This window comes from Martes martes (genome assembly GCF_963455335.1).
Source record: "Martes martes genome assembly, chromosome: 10".
NCBI lineage: Eukaryota > Metazoa > Chordata > Mammalia > Carnivora > Mustelidae > Martes > Martes martes.
The window spans coordinates 49,969,498-49,994,677 of record NC_137898.1 but is presented as its reverse complement, the minus strand read 5'-3'; the positions used below and the strand labels follow the sequence as shown (position 1 = coordinate 49,994,677).

The 25,180-nt window shown below is 39.5% G+C and overlaps 1 protein-coding gene across 1 annotated transcript in view; it reads left to right on the top strand.

The window, feature by feature from the left end:
* Positions 1-24,851, top strand: part of CTR9 (CTR9 homolog, Paf1/RNA polymerase II complex component) — a 34,923-nt gene extending 10,072 nt beyond the window's left edge. Inside the window, exons 7-25 of the mRNA XM_080817804.1 lie at positions 764-871; positions 4,297-4,404; positions 4,544-4,780; positions 5,016-5,105; positions 5,218-5,346; positions 5,450-5,633; positions 7,196-7,284; positions 7,774-7,959; positions 8,072-8,159; positions 8,339-8,487; positions 10,007-10,123; positions 10,321-10,466; positions 11,571-11,642; positions 18,166-18,301; positions 18,456-18,602; positions 18,964-19,121; positions 20,227-20,323; positions 20,950-21,062; positions 23,763-24,851. Coding sequence (XP_080673930.1) covers positions 764-871; positions 4,297-4,404; positions 4,544-4,780; positions 5,016-5,105; positions 5,218-5,346; positions 5,450-5,633; positions 7,196-7,284; positions 7,774-7,959; positions 8,072-8,159; positions 8,339-8,487; positions 10,007-10,123; positions 10,321-10,466; positions 11,571-11,642; positions 18,166-18,301; positions 18,456-18,602; positions 18,964-19,121; positions 20,227-20,323; positions 20,950-21,062; positions 23,763-24,189 — 2,781 coding nt within the window. The 3' untranslated portion in view covers positions 24,190-24,851. The remainder of the gene's footprint in view (positions 1-763; positions 872-4,296; positions 4,405-4,543; positions 4,781-5,015; positions 5,106-5,217; positions 5,347-5,449; positions 5,634-7,195; positions 7,285-7,773; positions 7,960-8,071; positions 8,160-8,338; positions 8,488-10,006; positions 10,124-10,320; positions 10,467-11,570; positions 11,643-18,165; positions 18,302-18,455; positions 18,603-18,963; positions 19,122-20,226; positions 20,324-20,949; positions 21,063-23,762) is intronic.
* Positions 24,852-25,180: the final 329 nt, after the last annotated feature.

Genomic DNA, 25,180 nt, shown 5'->3' with positions numbered 1-25,180 from the left:
AGTTATGGGATAGCGGCTGTATCTCCAAGCTCTCATTATTTCATCAACCTTATGTAGAAGGAGGAAAGGGAAAGGATAAACAGATTTCTCTTAGAGCAGTTCTATCCCCATCATGCTTTCTCTTGTGTATAATTGTCTAGACAGGGATATCAGAGTTTCTCAGCCTTAGCTCTGTTGACTTACGGAGCTGGATAATTTTTTGCTGTGGGAAATTATCCTACCCATTGGTAGGATGTTTAGCAGCATCCCTGACCTCTGCCAGCTAATGTCCTCCCTGTTGTGGTGATGAAAAATGACATCACCCACAATTTAGAACCACTGCCTTAGACTGATCCCGAGAGAAAGGGATAGATTATCTTGACTGGTTTAGATCAATCATCATTCATCCCCTGGGGCTTGAAAAGAGGAAGAGGGAACTTTCCCTCCTGAAATTAAAAGATCATAGGCTGCGAAGTCCGGTCGGGACTCTATTAACAGAGTAAGGGGGTAAACTGGCTGTTGGGTAATCCACAGACATCTGCCGCATCAAGAAGACAGCCAGGATCTATAAAAGTAGCAAATGTGGCTATTTGTGAGGGAAGTTCTAACAGTTTAATTCACTATTTGAATTTTTTTTTTATCCCTGCTGAAGGTTAACTGAAACAAGAGCTATATGTTGGTGTCTGAACTTAGATTTATATAACCTTATTTCTTCACACTATGAAGAAAACTTTGGAAAAATGCTAACTAAGTAATGACCCTGTTGTTGTTGTTTTTCTTTTAGGCTGATTCCATCAAAAATGGTGTCCAGCTTCTTTCCAGAGCCTATACTATTGATCCTAGCAATCCCATGGTATTGAACCACTTGGCAAATCACTTTTTCTTCAAAAAGGTAAGAGAAGTCAATTTATTAAAGTTGTTTGCTTTTAAATCCTGATTTGTTTTTCTGTTCTGCCGTTGATACTTTATTTTTTTAACTTGGAAAAACATTGAATATGTAGAGTTTTTTTCAAATTAAAATTTGTATTAGTTAATTGGGGGTAGGTATGTTTATTCATTCACTCATTTAATATTTATTGACCCTTTATACTCTGTACCCAATACTTCAGTAGAGATGTGGAGATCAATAAAGTGTGGTTTCTGTACTCAGTTCAGTTTCGTAGAAAACACAGACATGTAAACAAATGTAAATATAGAAATAAAGGTCTCTATCTTGCTGTGGTAGCGAAATGAAAGAGGAAGTGATCAAGTGGTTAAGAAGGGTTTTCACCAAGAAGGAAAAGCTCTTGAACTAGGTTTTTAGGAGGAGGTCTTTGGGTAGTTGAAAGGGCAAAGACACAGATGTGGAAATAGTGTGTAGTAAAAGCACGGCTTATGCTGGACAATGCATTGGGTCCAGATAGTGAGGTACTTGTGTGATATAAGGAGTTTGGACCTACTTATGTAGGCAGCCGAGAAGTCATTGAAGTTTTTGTTTATTTTGTTTATTTTTGCATATTGATCAAGATGTAATTTTTAAAGTTGCCACTAATTCTGTAGAAGCAGTGGTATTTTAGATTTCTTGAATACTAAATCCAAGATTGCATTGGCAAAGTTTTTATATAGTAAGTATGAAAGTTTTACTTGCCATATGGAAACCAGGTACTAAATTGTACCAGGAACTTTAATTTAATAGCAATTTAGGTAAAAGTTACAGAACTATGTCAGTCCTTACTAATGTTAGCATTTCACTGTTATTATTGCTATTAATATGCAGTCAATACTTATGAAATACCAAGTATTATTAAAAATGAATCCCATGGGGGCACCTGGCTGGATCCTTCAGAAGAGCATGTGACTCTTGATCTCAGGGTCATGAGTTTGAGCCCCACGTGAGATGTAGAGATTACTTAAATAAAGAAAACTTGAAAAAAACGCATTCCATGAATTTGTAAAAGAGTCAGATAATAGTCAGAGGTAGTTAATATTATCCCCATGACCTGAGCTGAAGGCACTTAACAACTGAGCCACCCAAGTGCCCTTAGTTTTTAATTTTCAGTGCTAGCCTCCCTTCCACTGCTGAAGATAAAGTCTTGCCTTTTTTTTTTTTTTTTTAAGATTTTATTCATTTATTTGAGAGAGAGAACATGAGAGAGAAAGCACAAGAGGGGGAAGGGTCAGAGGAAGAAGCAGACTTTCCGATGAGCGGGAAGCCTGATGTGGGACTCCATCTTGGGACTCCAGGATCATGACCTGAGCCAAGGGCAAATGCTTAACCAACTGAGCCACCCAGGCACCCAAAGCCTTACTTTTTAACATGTTCAAAACCTTTTAGATTGTGTACATGAAGTATGTAAATCAAGTCAATCTGTTAGAGTGTTACTGAATACCTGTTATGTGATCAGCACCATGAAGTCACCTTGCACTGAATATATGTCCTAAAGGTTTAGAGCATGCTTACATATGTTTTCTTCATCTGTCATTAGGGCAGCCCTAAGGAGGTAGGCAGCTTATTTCTATTTCCCTTTCTATGGATAAGAAAATGGAGATTCAGCAAAGTTAAGTAACGTCACTTGCCAAAATTCATTCAGTTAGCAGGTAGTATAGTTGAGATGTAGTATTTTAATTAACTGCCCACCACACTACATTGTCTCCCCTATAGAAGAATCATTTAGCTGAGAAGAAAAGGTATTACTAACATCCCAGACACTTCAGTAAGTAGTGAAGTGGGATTAGAGATGGGAGCTGTGGTGACTTCTGGAGCAAGTAACGCAGAATTCCAGAAAGAACTGAGAATTGAGCTTGGTTTTTTGACCAGAAAGAGAAGAAGCTAGAATATAGAGGGAACTGGGGACAAAAATTGGGGCATGAGGGGGAACCAAAGTGATGTGAATAAGGATTTTAAAATGGAATGTAATCTCTAATACATTTTATGTTAAATTTCAAAATGGAATCATTTTATTCCCTAAAAGATGTATCATGAGTCAAAGAATAATAAAAATAGAAAAATTATATTCCAAACCCAACATTTGACCTTTACCCTCGTCCCAGGAAGCAATATATAAATTTAGCTAAAAGGCTTTGCAACATAATTCCAGGTGTAGAGTTTGAATCACTTGGTTCAAATTCAGGTACCACCATTTTATTGTTTTATGGCTTTGGGCAAATAATTCCCCTAAATTTTAATTTACTTACTTGTAAAACAGTAATAAAACCTATTTTACAGGATTTGAGGAGTGGCAGTTAGGATTAAATGTCTTGTGCATATTAAATACTTAAGTAATGGAAAACAGTTACTGTTAAAAATAACAACACATTATTATTCCTAATATTTAAAAAATTATTTTAAAAATATTTTTTAAAAAAAGTTGAAACTGACTATTGACCTAACAAAGGCTTTCCAGACCAGATTACTAGCTATTTTCTCATAGGGATAAAACATATCCTTATTAAAACAAGAAAGATGTTTCCTACCCCCTGATGTAATGAACTCTGACTTCGAGACTGTTAGGAGATTAGCTCTATAATTCAAATTAAGTCAGGTCTAATGGGAAAGTCATGACCCAGGCATTCGAAGACAGCTGAATTCAAATCCAGTCACTTAAGCTTGCTACCCTTGTGTGTTAGAACATTTCCTTGGAGTCTGAAAAATATCCAGATTCTAGCTTTTCCACCTTAGGCAACACACTTTATTTCTTTAAGCCTCCATTTCCCCATCAATAAAATGGTAATAATGATACTCTTTGCAGGGTTTTTGACTGAGGCTAGATGAATTTTAAGTATCATACCTACCTCAGTGCTTAGTGTATAATAGTTCTCAATGAATTGTAACTGCTTCCTTTACTAGTAATAAGAGACTTAACCTCTCTTAGGTTTTCTCATCACAGAAATAGGGCTGATACCTCAAAGGATTGTTGCGGGATTAAATAAAGTAATGGGGGTGCCTGGGTGGCTCAGTGGGTTGAAGCCTCTGCCTTCAGCTCCAATCATGATCCCAGGGTCCTGGGATCGAGCCCCGCATCGGGCTCTCTGCTTCCTCCTCTCTCTGCTGGCCTCTCTGCCTACTCTCTCTCTGTCAAATAAATAAAATCTTTAAAAAAAAAAATAAATAAATAAATAAATAAATAAAGTAATGGATGTGATGGATAGATGTTAAGTTCTAGGTAAGTGAATTTATCTGCAAGGAGAATGAGAAAAATGATTTGTAATTCTGGATACGGCACCGTTACTGGTAAATCAGTGAACACATTTTAAAAGTGAAATTTGAGGAAGCCTTATGTTTGAGATTGTTAGAGTTGTTTGAATTGACTCAGTTGATTTCTGGATCTCATTGTTCAGGATTATAGCAAAGTCCAACACTTGGCTCTCCATGCATTCCATAATACAGAAGTGGAGGCTATGCAAGCAGAAAGTTGTTATCAGCTGGCTAGATCATTCCACGTTCAGGTAAGATCATTTTAAACCTTCTTTAAATATCTAATTCTGTTATTTCATAGTGTTTCAAGTCTTTTAAAAACTTTTCTACATGGAAAAGAAGATAAACTTCTGTACATACTGTTGGTCTTGTTTAATTTTTATTTTTTAGGAAGATTATGACCAAGCTTTCCAGTACTACTATCAAGCCACACAGTTCGCTTCATCCTCTTTTGTGCTGCCATTTTTTGGGTTGGGACAAATGTACATTTATCGAGGTGACAAAGAAAATGCATCTCAGTGCTTTGAGAAAGTTTTGAAAGCTTATCCTAATAATTATGAAACTATGAAAATTCTTGGCTCGCTATATGCTGCCTCAGAAGATCAAGAAAAACGAGATATTGCCAAGGTACTTTTAAAAAATTGTAGCTATTTTCTCATAGTTATCACTAGACTGTCATGCCTCATTCTTGTTATTGCTAGTAGAGATATGATGGAAGCAGTTTTGTTAGCCAAGCTTGTTCCAGTTGAAATAATGAACAGTTGATGTATTAAACAAGGTAGAGTAGCTACCACTTTTTACTTTGACAGCCTATAGTTGCTGAATTAATCCTACTTCAGCTTAGTGATCTCTTTTATCCCAGGGCCATTTGAAGAAGGTCACAGAACAGTATCCTGATGATGTTGAAGCTTGGATTGAATTGGCACAAATCTTAGAACAGACTGATATACAGGTATTTTAGCAGTGTTTTTCGTCTCCTACAAATGTGTTTTTTGAAAGCATGGTGTAGTGTTTCTCCCTTTCATTTTCACTTACACCTTATTGTCTCCACCATGATAATACAGGGTGCCCTTTCAGCCTATGGAACAGCTACACGGATCCTTCAGGAGAAAGTGCAGGCTGATGTGCCGCCAGAGATTCTGAATAATGTGGGTGCCCTCCATTTTAGACTTGGAAATCTAGGGGAGGCAAAGGTAGGAAACTGGAAATAACTCCCTTCTTACATACTGTCAAGTTGAATGCACACTTTTCAGATGTATCAACTGTCTTTTAACATGTAATTTTCTTTTCTTATAGAAATATTTTTTGGCCTCATTGGATCGCGCAAAGGCAGAAGCTGAGCATGATGAACATTATTATAATGCCATTTCTGTTACAACATCATATAATTTAGCCAGGCTGTATGAGGCAATGTGTGAATTCCATGAAGCAGAAAAACTATATAAAAACATCTTACGGGAACATCCTAATTATGTGGACTGTAAGAATCATAAACTTCTGCTTCTTTTTTTTTAAAGATTAAATTTATTCATTTGACAGAGAGTACAAGCAGGGAGAGTGGCAGACAGGGGAAGAAGGAGAAACAGGCTCCCTCCTTAGGGCTTGCTTAATCATAGGACCCTGGGGTCATGACCTGAGCCGAAGGCAGATGCTTAACCAGTTGAGCCACCCATGCACCCAAAGAACTGTAAACTGTTTTTATAAATTAAAATTCCCACAACAGCAGCAAAAATTCAGCCTGAAAAAAAATCTTTCTCAGAACCAATAGTAAAAAAATGTGAAGGTTATAACATCCCCTTTTCCTTCAAGGCAAATTTATGGCCTTAAAAAAATAAAACAAAACAATGAAGCTTCACTTAAATTTATGCTAGAAACTAAAATAACTAAAAACCAGTGGAACCATATATTTCATAGGGTAGGCCATCCTTAGTGGGTCAACTACCTTTATTACACTTTGAACAACTCCTTGACTTATTTGGTGATGGATGTACCTTTATGATACTCCTGCTCTGATTTCGTATTAATATTTTTGCAATGTTTGTACTAGTAAGAATGAACACTATTTTACTTCAAAATAATTATTATTAAAATATCCTACCTTGAGTTTTTACACACTAGACATTGTAAAATTTGGAAAGTTTTAAATTAAAAATAATTTGTAATACTGTACTTCCCTTAAAAGAACCTAGCTATGATATTTTGACTCTGGTTAAATCAGGAGCTATTAACTTGGCCATGATCATGCTGTTATGGATGCAAAAGTGATTTAAAACAAATAAGATTTTAATTGAATGCCAGGCTGAACTTGAATTGGTTTGATAGGCAATAGTAAACCATTGCTAGTTGGCCTGAGGACACTGACATTTTCTGAAGAAAGTAACAACTTACATTTGTGTGACACTTTCTTACTGTTCTTTAAGTGGTAGCCCACAGTTAGAGCCCACGTTTTCTAACTAGTAATCCCTAGTAGTCCATGCTTTTGCTGTTTTGCCATATGACAAGCAGATTTTTAAGAAAAAGTGACAGTGCCATGCATCAGAGACTAACTGGAAAAAAAAGTGCTCCAAGCTTTTTAAATAACTTTGGTGTAGGTCAGGACTTGGAGTAGGGTGTTAGCATTAGAAATAGAGTGGCAGAGATAAATCTGAGATTTCAAACAGTGAGACTTGATGGTCACAGAGTTGCTCCTTAACTTGTTAGATTATTAATTAGTTTTATTGGTGCTCAATATTTTTTTATCTGTAGGATTTCTGTTCATTGTATGAATGTATTAACAAAATACAATCATTTCAAAAGTGTGACTTTAAAATAATGATCTTTTATAGCTAATATTTTTTTAAGATTTTATTTATTTGACAGAGAGAGATATCACAAGTAGGCAGAGAAGCAGGCAGAGAGAGAGGGGAAAGCAGGCTCCCTGCTGAGCAGAGAGCCCAATATGGGGCTCTATCCCAGGACCCTGAGATCATGACCTGAGCTGAAGGCAGAGGCTTTAAAATAGCTAATATTTTAAATGTAAAAACTTTAAATGTATATTTTCAGGCTATCTGCGCTTAGGAGCCATGGCTAGAGATAAAGGAAATTTTTATGAGGCTTCAGATTGGTTTAAGGAAGCTCTTCAAATTAATCAGGTTGGTAGTATTAACTCCTAGGTTTGAAAAACAATTTTCTCACCTTTTTTCCCCTAGTAAATCTGTTTTTCATTTTAATGTCTATCATATTTCTAATATCTTGACATCTCCCTGTTTTATTTTTACTTGCTAAAGATACTAGAGAGTAGAAGTCATCTAAACTTTTTGATTGTAGCCCACAGAAATAGCCTTTACATCATAGCCTAGTACACACGTGTGCATACAAACAACTAAAATGTAACTTTTGCAAATCTTTTTATGCTGTTGCCACATGCTGTACACTGATGACCTTCCTATATTCCATTCTGTTGCATTTCTCATGCTGATAATTACACACTAGATTGATTTTACAATTCATTAGTCCATCTCCACTCTCAATTTTGTAAATGTAGCTTGTGAACCTCTTCAGTAATCAGCTGTCATGGAAAGGTGATTGATGTCTCTGAATTCAAATTACAGATTTTGATTCTTTACACATGTGTGTTTTAGGACCATCCAGATGCTTGGTCTTTGATTGGTAATCTTCATTTAGCAAAACAAGAATGGGGTCCAGGACAGAAGAAATTTGAGAGGATATTAAAACAACCATCTACACAGAGTGATACTTATTCTATGCTGGCCCTTGGCAACGTCTGGCTCCAGACTTTGCATCAGCCCACCCGAGATCGAGAAAAGGTAATTTCTTTTTGTCTCTTCATTTTTTTTTTCCTGTTTCGTCCCTTTAAAACAAAACTGACACTTGATTCCTGTTTGAGTTTTGTTTTATAATGTCTATTTCTTTTTGTAGGAAAAGCGTCATCAAGATCGTGCTCTGGCCATCTATAAACAAGTACTCAGAAATGATGCAAAGAATCTGTATGCAGCTAATGGCATAGGTGATTATAAGACATGGGGATCTGTAGTGATCTGTGAAATAAGTGCTTTCAAAGGAATGTTTACAGATCATAATTTCTCCCTAAATGTAATAAATGTAGTTGTTTTAAAACAGGACCTTCAGTTGTTTTTCTGGCTCCAATTAGAAAATTCTTAAATGTGAGCCTTTTTATAATTTTAGGAGCTGTTTTGGCCCACAAAGGATATTTTCGTGAAGCTCGTGATGTATTTGCCCAAGTAAGAGAAGCAACAGCAGATATCAGTGATGTGTGGTTGAACCTAGCACACATCTACGTGGAACAGAAGCAGTATATCAGTGCTGTTCAGATGGTAATAGTTTATCATTCAAGATATTTCTATATTGTGTTCATTGTTGAACAAATGTTTTCTTAACCATTCTGACCCTGTTGTGGAGCTCTGTGCTATCTCGTGTGATACTATGTCTATTCGGAGACTTATAATCATATAATGTTAAGGCCAGTCTTTGGTGTCCAGACAGAGATATGAATCCTAGTTCCATCCCTAATCGCATGCCTTGGGCAAAGAACATCCTCTCTGAGCCATTTTCCCCATTTATAAAATGGGGCTCATGTACCTTAAATTCACAGAACTATATGAGGATCCAGTATGAAGAGTACTAGGTACCGTACTTGGCACTAATATGCCTAGTATATCAGTAAGTACCCAGAAGATAGGAGGGTTTAATATTTGCTTGTTTTACACTCTTCTTTCTCATGGGAGAAATTGAGTTTCAGAAAGGTTAAAAGACATTTTGGAAAGAAAGAAAAAAACTCCATGGGAATTAGTTTTCATCACTATGAAATTCTGTTAGGCTTTTCATATTTGTGGAGTGCTTGAGCTTGAAGTAAAAGAGTCATATTTAGCATCTAGGGGTGTGTGGTTGGCTCAGTAGGTAGAGCATCTGACTCTGGATCCCAGGGTCATGGGTTTAAAATCTTTAAAAATATATATATTTAGTATCTATAGCATATTAAAAAGTAAAAGAATTCTTAGGTTCTATGGGAAATGGTATGGTTAGAAAAAACAAGGTTCTTACCAGAGGTAGAAGGCAAGTGCGGTCAAGCTCCTGGAAGTGGTTAACCTTTTTTCTAAGAAGGTTGGTTATTATCAAATTCAGAAAATTTGAAGGCACTAGTCGCAAAAATTTATAGACGCCAGACTGCATATGGTAGTCTCAGAGGTGGTATTTTTGAAGGTGGGCCTTCCTGATCTGCAGAATGATAATGTTGCCTTTTAAAAATGCAAATTAATTACTAGGGATATTCAAGGGGAAGCTCTCTAACCACCTTCTATGAAAAAGATCTAACCTATGACAGGATAAGTTCCATGGTCAAAAAGTGAAGTGTTCATGGCAAAGTTGACACCAGCATTGCTATATATCGGTTTTATCAAGAAGTTAACAACCAGAACTGTGAGTCTTCACATGCTCATTGCCATTAGGTTCCATCAATCCTAAGGAAAGGTGGTAGTATAACCCAAAGGAGCCAGGTGTGTAACTTACTAAGTTGTCAGCTGATTCTAGATAGTATTGCTAGAGATATGAAAAAGGCCATCCGGTCTATTTGTCCTTTCAGTGTTGGTCCGAGTTTCAAATGGAGAAACTATTTTGAGTATCTAGTTGTGGGGGTTTTTTTTCATCAGGTTTTCATGTTGTGAAAATCTGTCCTGGTGGATGTCAAAAATTATTCTCAAATTTTCTTTAAAATTAACTACTCAAAAGGTAAAACACCTTTTCACATAGCTTTAAAATCACCTGAAATCTTGTTACATGATGACAAACATTATTTAACCCTTATTGTATTTTAACTAACTTTTTCTTTTATTACAGTATGAAAACTGCCTCAGAAAGTTCTATAAGCACCAGAACACTGAAGTTGTGCTGTATTTGGCCCGGGCCCTCTTCAAGTGTGGCAAGTTACAGGAGTGCAAACAGACTTTGCTAAAGGTAAAAAGGAAAACTCATTATTCTCATTTTGTTCTGTGCTGCATTGTGGTTTTTTTAATTCTATTTTATGCATGTTCATATATATATATATATATATATATATATATATATATATATATATGTAACACTCTATTTGGCTAAAATCCTTTTCACATCATTCAGTCATATGAAGTATTTGCTTTGTTTCTTATTTATAGGCTAGACACGTGGCCCCCAGTGATACAGTACTTATGTTTAATGTGGCCTTGGTCCTGCAAAGGTTAGCTACCTCTGTTCTGAAAGATGAAAAGAGTAATCTGAAGGAAGTACTTAATGCTGTGAAAGAACTGGAGCTTGCACATAGGTAAAGAACTTTGTAGAAACGACTTTTGAAATGCTTTGTTTCTTTAAATCCATTTGTTTTAGGACACCTGGGTGGCTTAGTTGGTTAAGCATCTGCCTTCGCCTCAGGACCAAGTCCCACATCCGGCTCCTTGTTCAGCAGGGAGCCTGCTTCTCCCTCTGCCTGCCGCTCTCCCTGCTTGTGCTCTCTCTCTGGCCAATATATAAATAAAGTCATAAACCAGTCAATCTGTCCATCCGTCTCAAAAGGTGCCGAGAAACACTTTGTCAAGAGAATCATTTTCTATTTAGAAGCATTCTGGTGGTTTTTAAGCCAAAGCAGACAGTTGCCACCAGGTGGCGCCAAACTGTGGCCAGGTTCCTGCCAGATTTGGATCATATAGCCTCCCCTAAAACTGGCTTTGCAAGCTTGCCCTAGATTTTTATTAATCTGACAATAAAATGACCCTGCAGCTTACACACAGGAAATTTTTAGGCTTCACTTATGTGGTTTTTCTACTTATACTGGTGTGTCTTTCATGGGATATGAATTTTCATTGTGTTAAGATTATTAAGGCCTATCCTCTTAAATATTGATTAGGTTTATTGAACTTAGCTCAAAATTTATGTACCTTCATAGGATTTATTTGGTAATTCAGTTAGTGGTAAAATCAAAGCCTGACATCTTTTCAGGTTTTGTCCAACCTTATTTAAATTCATATATAGGCATTTCTTGCCTTGCCTGATACATTGGTTGTGTTTTCATGGCCTACATCTCCTAATCTCCATGCTGACATATTTAGTAAATGTGGTGTTTAGTAAATATTTGTTACTTGAGCTGATTTTTGGTTATTTATGGGTTTACCAATAATATTAAATATGACTACTTAACTTCATGAACTTGTATTTTATTAAACATATTGAGTGTTATATCGATGAGAGTCTTTTTTAAGTGAGTTTCATATATAATTTCATTGGGATGATAGCCTTTCATGTATCAAACAGGTTGGTATAAGTCAGTAAACTTGTTTGTAAACATGTAAACCTATTCTCAGACTATATTTGTAAAGAGCCTTTCCTTAGAAATTTTTTTAAGTGAATTATTGTATTTTCTCATTCCATTTAGATACTTCAGTTACTTGAGTAAAGTGGGAGACAAAATGAGGTTTGATTTGGCCCTTGCTGCTACAGAAGCCAGGTAATGTTACTATTTCTGGAAGGTGACTTTGGGTGGTGGGAGGTAGTGATATCAGTGTGCTCTGGGTGGCCTTCCAGGGGTCAGTCTTTCCCGCTCCTCTGTGGGGCCCCCCAGCCTGGGTCAAGACTTTTTCCTAAGGGTCCTTTCAGGGAATATGACAAAGTCAATTTAGTACAAGTATTTAAGTTGTGTGGAGAAAATACTTTTCTATCTTGATTCTTTGAGTCATGTGTGAAGATAATGTTGAAAATCTTTACATTTGGGGGAGGAGTCAAGATGGCGGAGAAATAGCAGGCTGAGATGACATCGGGTAGCAGGAGATCAGCTAGATAGCTTATCTAACCATTGTGAACACCTACAAATCCAACGGGAAATCAAAGAGAAGAAGAGCAGCAATTCTAGAAACAGAAAATCGATCACTTTCTGAAAGGTAGGACCTGCGGAGAAGTGAATCCAAAGCGACGGGAAGACAGACCTCTGGGGGAGGGGCTGGCTCCCGGCAAGCGGCGGAGCAACAGAGCACAAAATCGGGACTTTTAAAAGTCTGCTCCACGGAGGGACATCACTCCAGAGGCTAAACTGGGGGGAAGCCCACGCAGGGTCAGCGTAACCCCAGGTCCCGCGGGGTCACAGAAGGACCGGGGGTGTCTGAGTGCCATAGAGCTCGCAGGTATTAGAGCGGGGAAGCTGGCTACAGCAACAAAGCCGAGGAGTGAGCTCTCAGCCCGGGGTTACCTTGAGCTGGTCACAGGCTGGGTGGGCTCGGAGCGTGGCCAGAGGCCACAGAGATGGAAGCGACCGGGCGCTTTTCTCCAGGTGCCAGCAATTGACTGCTTTCCTCCAGGTGCGACCAGGGGCCAGGGAGGCAGGGGCGGTTGGGCACTTTTCTCTGAGGGCACACTGAGGAGCGGGACCCCAAGCTCTTGGCTCCTCCAGTCCGGAGACTGGGAGGCTGCCATCTTCATTCCCGTCCTCCGGAACTCTACGGAAAGCGCTCAGGGAACAAAAGCTCCTGAAAGCGAACCCGAGCGGATTACTTGCCCGGCCCCTGGTAAGGGCGGTGCAATTCCGCTTACGGCAAAGACACTTGAGAATCACTACAACAGGCCCCTCCCCCAGAAGATCAACAAGAAACCCAGCCAAGACCAGCTTCACTCACCAAGAACAGCGGAATTCCAGAGGAGGAGAAAGCAAATCTTATCTGGACAAAATGACAAGGCGGAAGAACTCACCACAAAAAAAAGAACAAAAGGCAGTACCGAAGGCTGGGGACCTAATCAATATGGACATTGGTAATATGACAGATCAAGAGTTCAGAATGACGATTCTCAAGGTTCTAGCCAGGCTCGAAAAAGGCATAGAAGATATTAGAGAAACCCTCTCCGGAGAGATAAAAGCCCTTTCTGGAGAAATAAAAGAACTAAAATCTAACCAAGTTGAAATTAAAAAAGCTATTAATGAGATGCAATCAAAAATGGAAGCTCTTACTGCTAGGATAAATGAGGCAGAAGAAAGAATTAGTGACATAGAAGACCAAATGACAGAGAATAAAGAAGCTGAGCAAAAGAGAGACAAACAAATACTGGACCACGAGGAGAGAATTCGAGAGAGAAGCGACACCATAAGATGACACAACATTAGAATAATTGGGATTCCAGAAGAAGAAGAAAGAGAGGGGAGCAGAAGGTATATTGGAGAGAATTATTGGAGAGAATTTCCCTAATATGGCAAAGGGAACAAACATCAAAATCCAGGAGATGCTAAGAACGCCCCTCAAAATCAATAAAAATAGGTCCACACCTCGTCACCTGATAGTAAAATTCACAAGTCTTAGCAACAAAGAGAAAATCCTGAAAGCAGCCCGGGGAAAGAAGTCTGTAACATACAAGGGTAAAAACATTAGATTGGCAGCAGACCTGTCCACAGAGACCTGGCAGGCCAGAAAGAACTGGCATGATATATTCAGAGCACTAAACAAGAAAAACATGCAGCCAAGAATACTATATCCAGCTAGGCTATCATTGAAGATAGAAGGAGAGATAAAGAGTTTCCAGGACAAACAAAAGCTGAAAGAATTTGCAAACACCAAACCAGCTCTACAGGAAATATTGAAAGGGGTCCTCTAAGCAAAGAGAGACCCTAAAAGTAGTAGATCAGAAAGAAACAGAGACAATATACAGTAACAGTCACCTTACAGGCAATACAATGGCAATACATTCGTATCTCTCAATAGTTACCCTGAATGTTAATGGGCTAAATGCCCCAATCAAAAGACACAGGGTATCAGAATGGATAAAAAAAAAAACATCAATATGCTGCCTACAAGAAACTCATTTTAGACCCGAAGACACCTCCAGATTTAAAGTGAGGGGATGGAAAACAATGTACCATGCTAATGGACATCAGAAGAAAGCTGGGGTGGCAATCCTTATATCAGATCAATTAGATTTTAAGCCAAAGACTATAATAAGAGATGAGGAAGGACACTATATCATACTCAAAGGGTCTGTCCAACAAGAAGACCTAACAATCTTAAATATCTATGCCCCTAACCTGGGAGCAGCCGACTATATAAACCAATTAATAACAAAAGCAAAAAAATACATTGACAATAATACAATAATAGCGGGGGACTTTAACACTCCCTTCACTGAAATGGAAGATCATCTAAGCAAAAGGTCAACAAGGAAATAAAGGCCTTAAATGACACACTGGACCAGATGGACATCACAGATAATATTCAGAACATTCCATCCCAAAGCAACAGAATACACATTCTTCTCTAGTGCACATGGAACATTCTCCAGAATAGACCACATCCTGGGTCATAAATCAGGTCTCTACCAGTATCAAAAGATTGGGATCATTCCCTGCATATTTACAGACCACAATGCTCTGAAGCTAGAGCTCAATCACAAGAGGAAATTTGGAAAGAACGCAAATACATAGAGACTAAACAGCATCCTTCTAAAAAATGAATGGGTCAACCAGGAAATTAAAGAAGAATTGAAAAAATTCATGGAAACAAATGATAATGAAAACACAATGGTTCAAAATCTGTGGGACACAACAAAGGCAGTCCTGAGAGGAAAATATATAGCGGTACAAGCCTTTCGCAAGAAACAAGAAAGGTCTCAAATACACAACCTAACCCTACACCTAAAGGAGCTGGAGAAAGAACAACAAAGAAAGCCTAAACCCAGCAGGAGAAGAGAAATCATAAAGATCAGAGCAGAAATCAATGAAATAGAAACCAAAAAAACAATAGAACAAATCAACAAAACTAGGAGCTGGTTCTTTGAAAGAATTAATAAGATTGACAAACCCCTGGCCAGACTTATCAAAAAGAAAAGAGAAAGGACCCAAATAAATAAAATCATGAATGAAAGCAGAGAGATCACAACCAACACCAAAGAAATACAAACAATTATAAGAACTTACTACGAGCAACTCTATGGCAACAAATTTGACAATCTGGAAGAAATGGATACATTTCTAGAGACATATAAACTACCACAACTGAACCAGGAAGAAATAGAAAACCTGAACAAACCCATAAGCAGTAAGGAGATTGAAACAGTCATCAAAAATCTCCAAACAAACAAAAGTCCAGGACCAGACGGCTTCCCAGGGGAATTCTACCAAACATTTAAAGAAGAATTAATTCCTATTCTCCTGAAACTGTTCCAAAAAATCGAAATGGAAGGAAAACTTCCAAACTCATTCTATGAGGCCAGCATCACCTTGATCCCAAAACCAGACAAGGATCCCACCAAAAAAGAGAATTACAGACCAATATCCTTGATGAACACAGATGCGAAAATTCTCACCAAAATACTGGCCAGTAGGATCCAACAGTACTTTAAAAGGATTATTCACCACGACCAAGTGGGATTTACTCCAGGGCTGCAAGGTTGGTTCAACATCCGCAAATCCATCAGTTTGATACATTAATAAGAGAAAGAATAAGAACCATATGATACTCTCAATAGATGCTGAAAAAGCATTTGACAAAGTGCAGCATCCCTTCCTGATTAAAACTCTTCAAAGTGTAGGGATAGAGGGCACATACCTCAATATTATCAAAGCCATCTATGAAAAACCCACCGCAAATATCATTCTCAATGGAGAAAAACTGAAAGCTTTTCTGCTAAGGTCAGGAACACAGCAAGGATGTCCATTATCACCACTGCTGTTCAACATAGTACTAGAAGTCCTAGCCTCAGCAATCAGACAACAAAAAGAAATTAAAGGCATCCAAATAGGCAAAGAAGAAGTCAAACTATCACTCTTTGCAGATGATATGATACTATATGTGGAAAACCCAAAAGTCTCCCTCCAAAACTGCTAGAACTTGTACAGGAATTCAGTAAAGTGTCAGGATATAAAGTCAATGCACAGAAATCAGTTGCATTTCTTTACACTAACAACAAGACAGAAGAAAGAGAAATTGAGGAGTCAGTCCCATTTACAATTGCACCCAAAACCATAAGATACCTAGGAATAAATCTAACCAAAGAGGCAAAGAATCTATACTCAGAAAACTGTAAAGTACTCATGAAAGAAATTGAGGAAGACACAAAGAAATGGAAAAATGTTCCATGCTCATGGATTGGAAGAACAAATATTGTGAAAATGTCTATTCTACCTAAAGCAATCTACACATTTAATGCAATCCCTATCAAAATTCCATCCATTTTTTTCAAAGAAATAGAACAAATAATCCTAAAATTTATATGGAACCAGAAAAGACCTCGAATAGCCAAAGGAATATTGAAAAAGAAAGCCAAAGTCGGTGGCATCACAATTCCAGACTTCAAGCTCTATTACAAAGCTGTCATCATCAAGACAGTATGGTACTGGCACAAAAGCAGACATATAGATCAGTGGAACAGAATAGAGAGCCCAGAAATAGACCCTCAACTCCATGGTCAACTAATATTTGACAAAGCAGGAAGGAATGTCCAGTGGAAAAAAGACAGCCTCTTCAACAAATGGTGCTGGGAAAATTGGACAGCCACATGCAGAAAAATGAAATTGGACCATTTCCTTACACCACAGACGAAAATAGACTCAAAATGGATGAAGGACCTCAATGTGCAAAAGGAATCCATCAAAATCCTTGAGAAGAACACAGGCAGCAACCTCTTCGACCTCAGCGCAACTTCTTCCTAGGAACATCGCCGAAGGCAAGGGAAGCAAGGGCAAAAATGAACTATTGGGACTTCATCAAGATCAAAAGCTTTTGCACAGCAAAGGAAACAGTTAACAAAACCAAAAGACAACTGACAGAATGGGAGAAGATATTTGCAAACGACATATCAGATAAAGGGCTAGTATCCAAAATCTGTAAAGAGCTTAGCAAACTCCACACCCAAAGAACAAATAATCCAATCAAGAAATGGGCAGAGGACATGAACAGACATTTCTGCAAAGAAGACATCCAGATGGCCAACAGACACATGAAAAAATGCTCCACATCACTCGGCATCAGGGAAATACAAATCAAAACCACAATGAGATACCACCTCACACCAGTCAGAATGGCTAAAATTAACAAGTCAAGAAATGACAGATGCTGGCGAGGATGCGGAGAGAGGAGAACCCTCCTACACTGCTGGTGGGAATGCAAGCTGGTGCAACCACTCTGGAAAATAGTGTGGAGGTTCCTCAAAAAACTGAAAATAGAGCTACCCTATGACCCAGCAAATGCACTACTGGGTATATATCCTAAAGATACAAACGTGGTGCTCCAAAGGGGCATGTGCTCCCGAATGTTTATAGCAACAATAACCTAACTATGGAAAGAACCTAGATGTCCATCAACAGATGAATGGATAAAGAAGAGGTGGTATATATACACAATGGAATACTATGCAGCCATCAAAAGAAATGAAATCTTGCCATTTGCAACGACGTGGCTGGAACTAGAGGGTATTATGCTTAGTTAATTAAGTCAATTGGAGAAAGACAACTATCATATGATCTCCCTGATATGAGGAAGTGGAGATGTAATGAGGTGGGGTTGGGGGGGCAGGAAAAGAAAAAATGAAAGAAGATGGGATTGGGAGGGAGACAAACCATAAAAGACTCAATCTCAAAAAACAGACTGAGGGTTGCTGGGGGGAGGGGGAACGGGAGAGGGTGGTGGGGATATGGACATTGGGGAGGGTATGTGCTATGATGAGTACTGTGAAATGTGTAAACCTGGTGATTCACAGACCTGTACCCCTGGGGATAAAAATACATTATATGTTTATTAAAATAAATTAATTAATTAAAAAAAAGAAAATCTTTACATTTGTGCTTGGAGAGGACGCTTATACTTTGGAAAGTTACTGTAGTTGACAGTCTTGACTTTGAGAAACTAAGTTAATTTTGCTGATTAAAATATCTCTTAGGTATCAGCTAAGAATCCTGCTTCAGACTTTTTAGTTTGTGTAAGGAAAAGAGATGCTCCGAGTTTCTGAGCAAAAAAGTGTGTTAACTGCATTCATGTCTCTCTGAATCTGAAATTTTGTAGGCAGTGCTCTGACTTACTGAGCCAGGCCCAGTACCATGTGGCCCGGGCACGTAAACAAGATGAAGAGGAAAGGGAGTTACGGGCCAAACAAGAGCAAGAAAAGGAACTGTTAAGGCAGAAACTTCTTAAAGAACAGGTATTTATTGTGTTTGCAGTTATACTAGAACTTAAGAATTATGTGCATACATACATCTTGTATGTTAAAAAAGAAGTCCTTCTGATGGTCATCGGGATGTTTTTTTCAACATAACATTTTGATGCAGTGTTTTCCTACTCTTTTTCCCTCATAGGAAGAGAAACGTCTCAGAGAAAAGGAAGAGCAAAAGAAACTTTTGGAACAGCGGGCCCAGTATGTAGAGAAGACCAAAAATATTCTTATGTTTACTGGAGAGACCGAAGCAACAAAAGAAAAGAAAAGAGGTGGTGGTGGTGGAAGGGTAAGATGGCACTCCTGCTAAGACGGATGGCCGCAGGTCTGGCACTTGACTCCCAGAAGTGAATATCATTGGCTGTATTTACTCAGTGTTCAGTTCTTAAGTTTGACTTCCTTCTTTGCCAAGAGACAGTCTTCCAACACAGTGCTTTCAGTGGTAGCCAGTACTTAGAAATGCATTCCAGTGTTAGTCCAGCACACTGTACCTTGTAGTGGCCTAAGTAGTTGATGATTTTTGACATCAAGCACCCCTTCCTTGCAACTTGATAAAAAAAAAAGGTCCTTTGCTTGTCAAATGACTGATAGGATCTGGCCTCATTCCACCAGCCAGGAGAGAACTGATTATAGTCTTGTTTGGATTTCAGCGTTCTAAAAAGGGAGGAGAGTTTGATGAATTTGTCAATGATGATACCGAGGATGACCTGCCTATATCCAAAAAGAAGAAGAGAAGAAAGGGCAGTGGTAGTGAACAAGAAGGTGAAGAAGAGGAGGGTGGTGAGAGAAAGAAGAAAAAGAGGAGAAGGTATTAATCAGGGTGTTGTGAATAACCTCATAAAGGTGACAGATGACCTCTCACCTGAATCTTTCTTGTGTTAGAATTTGTGAAACCTGGTGATCACTTGATCCACCCAGACCTTAAAGCCTTTTGTTCCCCACTTCCTATTTTAATCATAATAATCCTAAGATAGACCCCATCACCAAAGCCCCTGAGTACTTGGAGTTGCCACACATCTCCACAGCTTTCCTGTGAGAGCTGCAAGTTAGTCATCACTGCCTCTCTTATGTCTTCAAAATTGTAATATTTATGGGAAAATGTATGCAATGTAGAATGAGAACTGGGTGTATCCACCCTACCTGTCCACGTGCAATCTTAGGAAAGTCACTGAGCCTCAGTTTCCTTTGTGTAAAATGGTAACGATGTCCACCTCAAGTTTTGCTAGATACATGAAGTGTGAATTAATGTAAAAGAAGGGCCTTTGAATCTTCCCAGTGCCATTTGCTGTTAAGATGAGTGGTACCCTTCCCATTCCTCACCTGGAGGTGCCCCTGAGCTGTCCTGTTCCTCTCTCATGGTGCTCCCCTGTCCAGGAACCTCCAGTTGGCTATACATGCTGTGTATTCTAAAAATACCTTCTTTCCCTGAAGTTAGCGAGACCTGTTCCTCTCAGCCCTTCACTACCTGTACTTGGGGAAAACCTAATGAATTCATCCAGACACAGACCTGTGGAATGGAAGCTATGATAGGGCCTCAGTAGGCCCAGAATGAGTAACTGGGAAGGAAGGAAGAGGAGAGGAAAGATGTAAGATCTGGAGCCTGGGTCTTTCATCACATCTTCTATCGCTCCACCAAGTACAAGAGTCAAGGTTATCTTAGATTAATAGGAGGACTCGACAGAGATGTGATTATTTGGTAGACATCACATAAATCCATGGTTTTTGCAGACTCCGGAGCTGTGTACAGCAATTGTAAATGATGGCCTCTGCCCTCGAGGAAGGACAGTATGGTTGAGGGAGCACGTTGTAGAGAGTAGTATTCAGAATGAGTATGTGGCGATAACAAAGTAGTCTTAGACTTTCTAGGTATGAGTGAATCTTGACAGACTTTCTTTCGATGTCCGCTATATAAGACCTCCAAAGGGAGAAGAAGGATCCGACGATGATGAAACCGAAAATGGCCCCAAACCGAAAAAGCGCCGTCCCCCAAGAGCAGAGAAGAAGAAGGCTGTAAGTTTCTAACACTGTGGTTTTCATCCCCATTGTCGGCAGGAAGGGTTGCACTGCACCAGAATACATTCTTTCCTTGTAGTTTCTTCAAGCAGAAATGCTTCTTTTTGAAGTGTAATGGCTGCTGTTTGTTTGTTTTTTAATTTTTTTTATAAACATATAATGTATTATTAGCCCCAGGGGTACAGGTCTGTGAATCGCCAGGTTGACACACTTCACAGCACTCACCATAGCACATACCCTCCCCAATGTCCATAACCCCCCACCCTCTCCCTACCCCCCTCCCCCGGCCCTCCTCAGTTTGGTTTGTGAGATTAAGAGTCTCTTACGGTTTGTCTCCCTCCCGATCCCATCTTGTTTCATTTATTCTTTTCCTACCCGCCAAACCTCCCATGTTGCTTCTCGACTCCTCATATCAGGGAGATCATATGATAGTTGTCTTTCTCTGATTGACTTATTTCGCTAAGCATAATACCCTCTAGTTCCATCCACATCGTCGCAAATGGCAAGATTTCATTGCTGTTTGGTTTTATCATTACACTGCAAACTTAGTTTAACAAGCCATCCTAATGTAATGTAACCTAAGAGTCTTAAATAATCTGTTATGTTTGGTCTTCTTTCCTTAGCCCAAGCCAGAACGTCTGCCTCCTTCAATGAAGGGCAAAATAAAATCAAAAGCCATAATATCGTCAAGTGATGATTCTTCAGACGAAGATAAACTTAAAATTGCTGATGAAGGGTAGGAATTGTTCCCTTAGTGTATTCTCCTAATGAAAGATAAGAGTGGTCGCTGTGCCAAAATGTTTTCTCTCCAGCTTCTTAGAATTTTCTGTCAAAGCTGGCAGAAACCTCAACACACATCTTAATCTAACCCTGTCATTTTTGTCCTGTCACATGTTTGTCCCTCAGAGAAGAAAACCTATTTTGAGATCTTATTTCTCCGTGGATATTAGCTGAAATTTCCTGGATGACCTCCTATTTTTTTTAATAGTGAAATTTTATTTTATTTTACAGTATTTTACTGTTACTATTTTTTGCTGTTTAATTTTATTTTTTTATTTGAATTTTAAGCAGTTAACATCCAGTGGAATATTGGTTTCTGGTGTAGAATTCAGTGGTTCATCACTTAGGTACAACACCCAGTGCTCATCGGAAATGCCCTCCTTAATGCCCATCACCCATCTAGCTCATCTCCTACCCACATCCCTCCATCAACCTCAGTTTGTTCTCTGTTATTAAGAGTCTCTTACGGCTTGTTTCCCTCTCCTTTTTTCTTTTCCCCCTTCCCATGTATTCATCTCTTTTCTTTCTCAAATTACACATATGAGTGAGATCATATGGTATTTGTCTTTCTCTGACCGACTTACTTCACTTAGCATGTTCTAGCTCTGGATCGTGTCCTTCTAAATGAAATGTATCGCTTTGCTACACTACCAGGCCAGCTAAAACTGTTAGAGTAGCCTGCTCCTGGCCACGTGGAGATGGGACTTTCTTGACCATTTCCTTCGTTGTCGGGCAGTGGTGACTCAGCCCTGCCAGCTCCAGGAGGGGCTTTTCCTAGACCGCTTGTCCACTACTCTCCTTTAGCTCATGGTGCACCTGGAGAAGCAGTCTTTGAGTTTACTTGTCCTAAACTTGTCCCTCAGTTCCCCAACTTGAATTTGCAGACAGGGACTCTGAATGCTGTACGACATTATATTTCTTCTGATGGCCATCATTTCATTCATTCATTCCACAGGCACTTGAACATTCACTAAAAATTCCATGAGATAGTGTGCTGAGTGCCAGGGATACAGAGGAAAGAGTCATAGACTCTGCCCTCGAGTTTATGCTTTAGAAGCAGTGGAGAATAACAGATAAGCCAAAAACCACATTATCGTGGGATAAGTGTTATCACTTACGGTTTCATTTATTGCTCCCCGGGGACAATACCTACTCTGGAGTTTGAGGGGAGGGTTGTAGGAGACAGGCTTTGTGAGAGGAAGGCTATTTGAGTTGAGTCTTGGTTAGCATGTTGAGGGAGCTGAGGATACTGGCGGGGTGCTGCCCTCCTGGGTAGCGAGCTCTAGGGAACCATCTGTAAAGACTTACAGTTCCTGTTTTCTCTGAAAACGCTGGCTGACCTACACTGTGGTTGCCTTGCGCTTTGCCCACAGTGTTACCCCAGCCAGTGGTGAGAGGCATGCACGAGCAGAGCAATGAGGTGTGTGTTTTTAGAATGAGCATTGTTAAAATATGTAGGCAGAAGGGTCTGTGTGAGAGGCTGAGCTACTGCTAAACTATATCAGAGGTCAAGACCAAGTTGATTTGAGCCCCTTGTATCAGTTAAACTTGGTCTTGACCATCACAGAGTGTTTGCTTATTTGGCCAGGTAGAATGATAGGAGTTGGATTGTGAGAGGCCCACTGGCCTTTAGCATATATTCAGAATGAATATACAGCGTCCTCCTCTCAGTCACTCTTCATGTCCACTCAGGGTGACCGGAGTTACGTATTGTACGTCTCGGTTTCTTCTTTCAGATTTAAGCACAGAGAACCTTTCTTCAATCATGTGGAGATGGTTTCATTTCCAAACAGAGGAATATATTTCATCGTATTCTCCCTTCTTAGACTGAACCCTGTGGGATTTAATATTCTTTTCCTGGAATATTTGTCATGGAAACCAAAACTAAGAAGTATGCCACAAGAGAAGTATGTCCTCCTGTGCAAAGCTCTAGGCTGTGAGCACCTGTCACAGCAGTTAAGGGAATGCTCTGTGCTCCAGAGCCTCCAGGAAGCCAAGATTTCCTGGGTGCCACCACCATTCCAAGCATAGGTACAAGTCCCTTTCCTTTTAACCCATCAGCTGATAAGTAGGGGGGAACTCCGAGCGGAAGTAAGCAAGCTACAGAAGCCTTTTTAGCCCCAGCTTCTTCTCTGGGTAAGTCTTGTGCCGGTGGAGGGCCCTAGTGCAGCCGCGGATCATGAATAGGAATGGTGCCTTCGCTCTTCAGGTGTCTGACAGGATGGTGGCAAGTCCCACTCATCCAGCCTTGGGAGAGGATTAATTGCTCGGAGTCGACAGCCAAGCAAGATCCTGGGTTTCACTTCAGCTGCTCTGAATTTGTTTATAAAAATTAATTATCCCTTTTCATAATTTTATATGTGAAATTGAGAAGTGCTTCATTCTGATGAAGGGTGCCTGGTATAAGCCAATGAGAGTCCTCGTTTACTGTTTAAATGCTGTGTTATAATCAAAGTACCATATTCTTTTTTCCTTTTAATCTTTTTTTTTAAACTGTGAAATAGATCAAATTTACAAAACAGGACACAAAAAATGAACATCTGTGTAGACACCATGCAGGTCATAAATAGAACATTTACTGCCCTGGTATTTTCAAAGCATTCTCTGCTCTTTGAGTCTCCCATGGGCCAATCTAACCAGTGCTTGTCTTTACCAGACATCACCGCGCCAGCAACAGCAACAGCGACTCGGACGAGGGAGAGCCGCGGAAGAAGCGCGCCTCTTCAGAGAGTGATTCCGATGGGAACCGGAGCAAGTCTGGCAGCGAGGCCGGCAGTCCCCGGAGGCCCCGCAGACGGCAATCGGATGAGGATTCAGACAGTGACCAGCCTGCCAGAAAGAGAAGGCCCTCGGGTTCAGAGCAGTCTGACAACGAGTCTGTGCAGTCCGGGAGAAGCCGCTCCGGAGGCTCAGACGTGGACTCTCGCCCCGCTTCTCCGAGCGCCGAGTCCGAGCGTGATTCCGAGAGAGGCTCTGATAATGAGGGCTCTGGCCAGGGCTCTGGAAATGAATCCGAACCGGAGGGATCCAACAATGAGGCCTCAGATCGGGGCTCAGAACATGGGTCAGATGATAGCGACTAGGTTTTATTTCACAAATAAGCTTCATCTCGGGAGGAAACTTTTTTAATATATGAAAGCTGTGATAAAAACGTTTCAGATGTTTAGTCAAACAATTGTGAAATTTTTCCTAAGGCAGTTTTTTTTTTCTACCCATTTGTATATTACTAAGCCCCAAGAGATACTTCCTGTGCTGGAGTCCAGTATTTGAGTCTCTTGAGCAAATGAAGAATGTGACTATTCTTCATTATGGTACACTTCCACCTGTCATATGTGAAAACTGCAGTAAAAATAAACCCAGATGCTAAACCATTCCTACAGAGGTTTGACTGAAACTGCCAGACGTCTCATCATCTTGTATGTTAAGCAGCATACTGTTTTGGTTTTTATTGCAATCTTTTACGGAGTGGTGCAAGAAACTTGGTGTTAATGTCTTTGTTCCATTTTAAGTTGAGATTGAGAATATTTTTATTTTCTGGGCAAAGAGATATCTACTGTATAATTGCACCAAAGTACAAGTGAAAGGAAGGTTTTCTTTAGTAGTGTAATGCTGCAGCCATGTAGATAAAATCACAAATATATGATTTGTTAGGTCGAATAAGATGTGGAAAAATGCTTTTCTGTTAGTAGAATGCAAAGACCTACGTAAGCCACATAATAAAATTCTTTTGCCAACTTTTATGGGTAACATTGTGTCATTTGTATGTGCTCAGTACATTTGTATATGAAAATTTGGCATAAACTATGCAAATATTTGGAAGAACCTGAGCTAAGCTGAAGGTTTACTGGAAAGTTCTATCATTTTTTATAATATTTTTTTTTAAGATTTTTACTTATTTGAGAGAGCACAAGAGGGGTGAGGGGCAGAGGGAGAAGCAGACTCCCCGCTGAGCAGGGATCTGGATGCAGGGCTAGATCCCAGGACTCTGGGATCATGGCCTGAGCTGAAGGCAGACGCTTAACTGACTGAGCCACTCAGTTGCCCCTAAAGATTTTTCTTTTTTTTCCTTTTTTT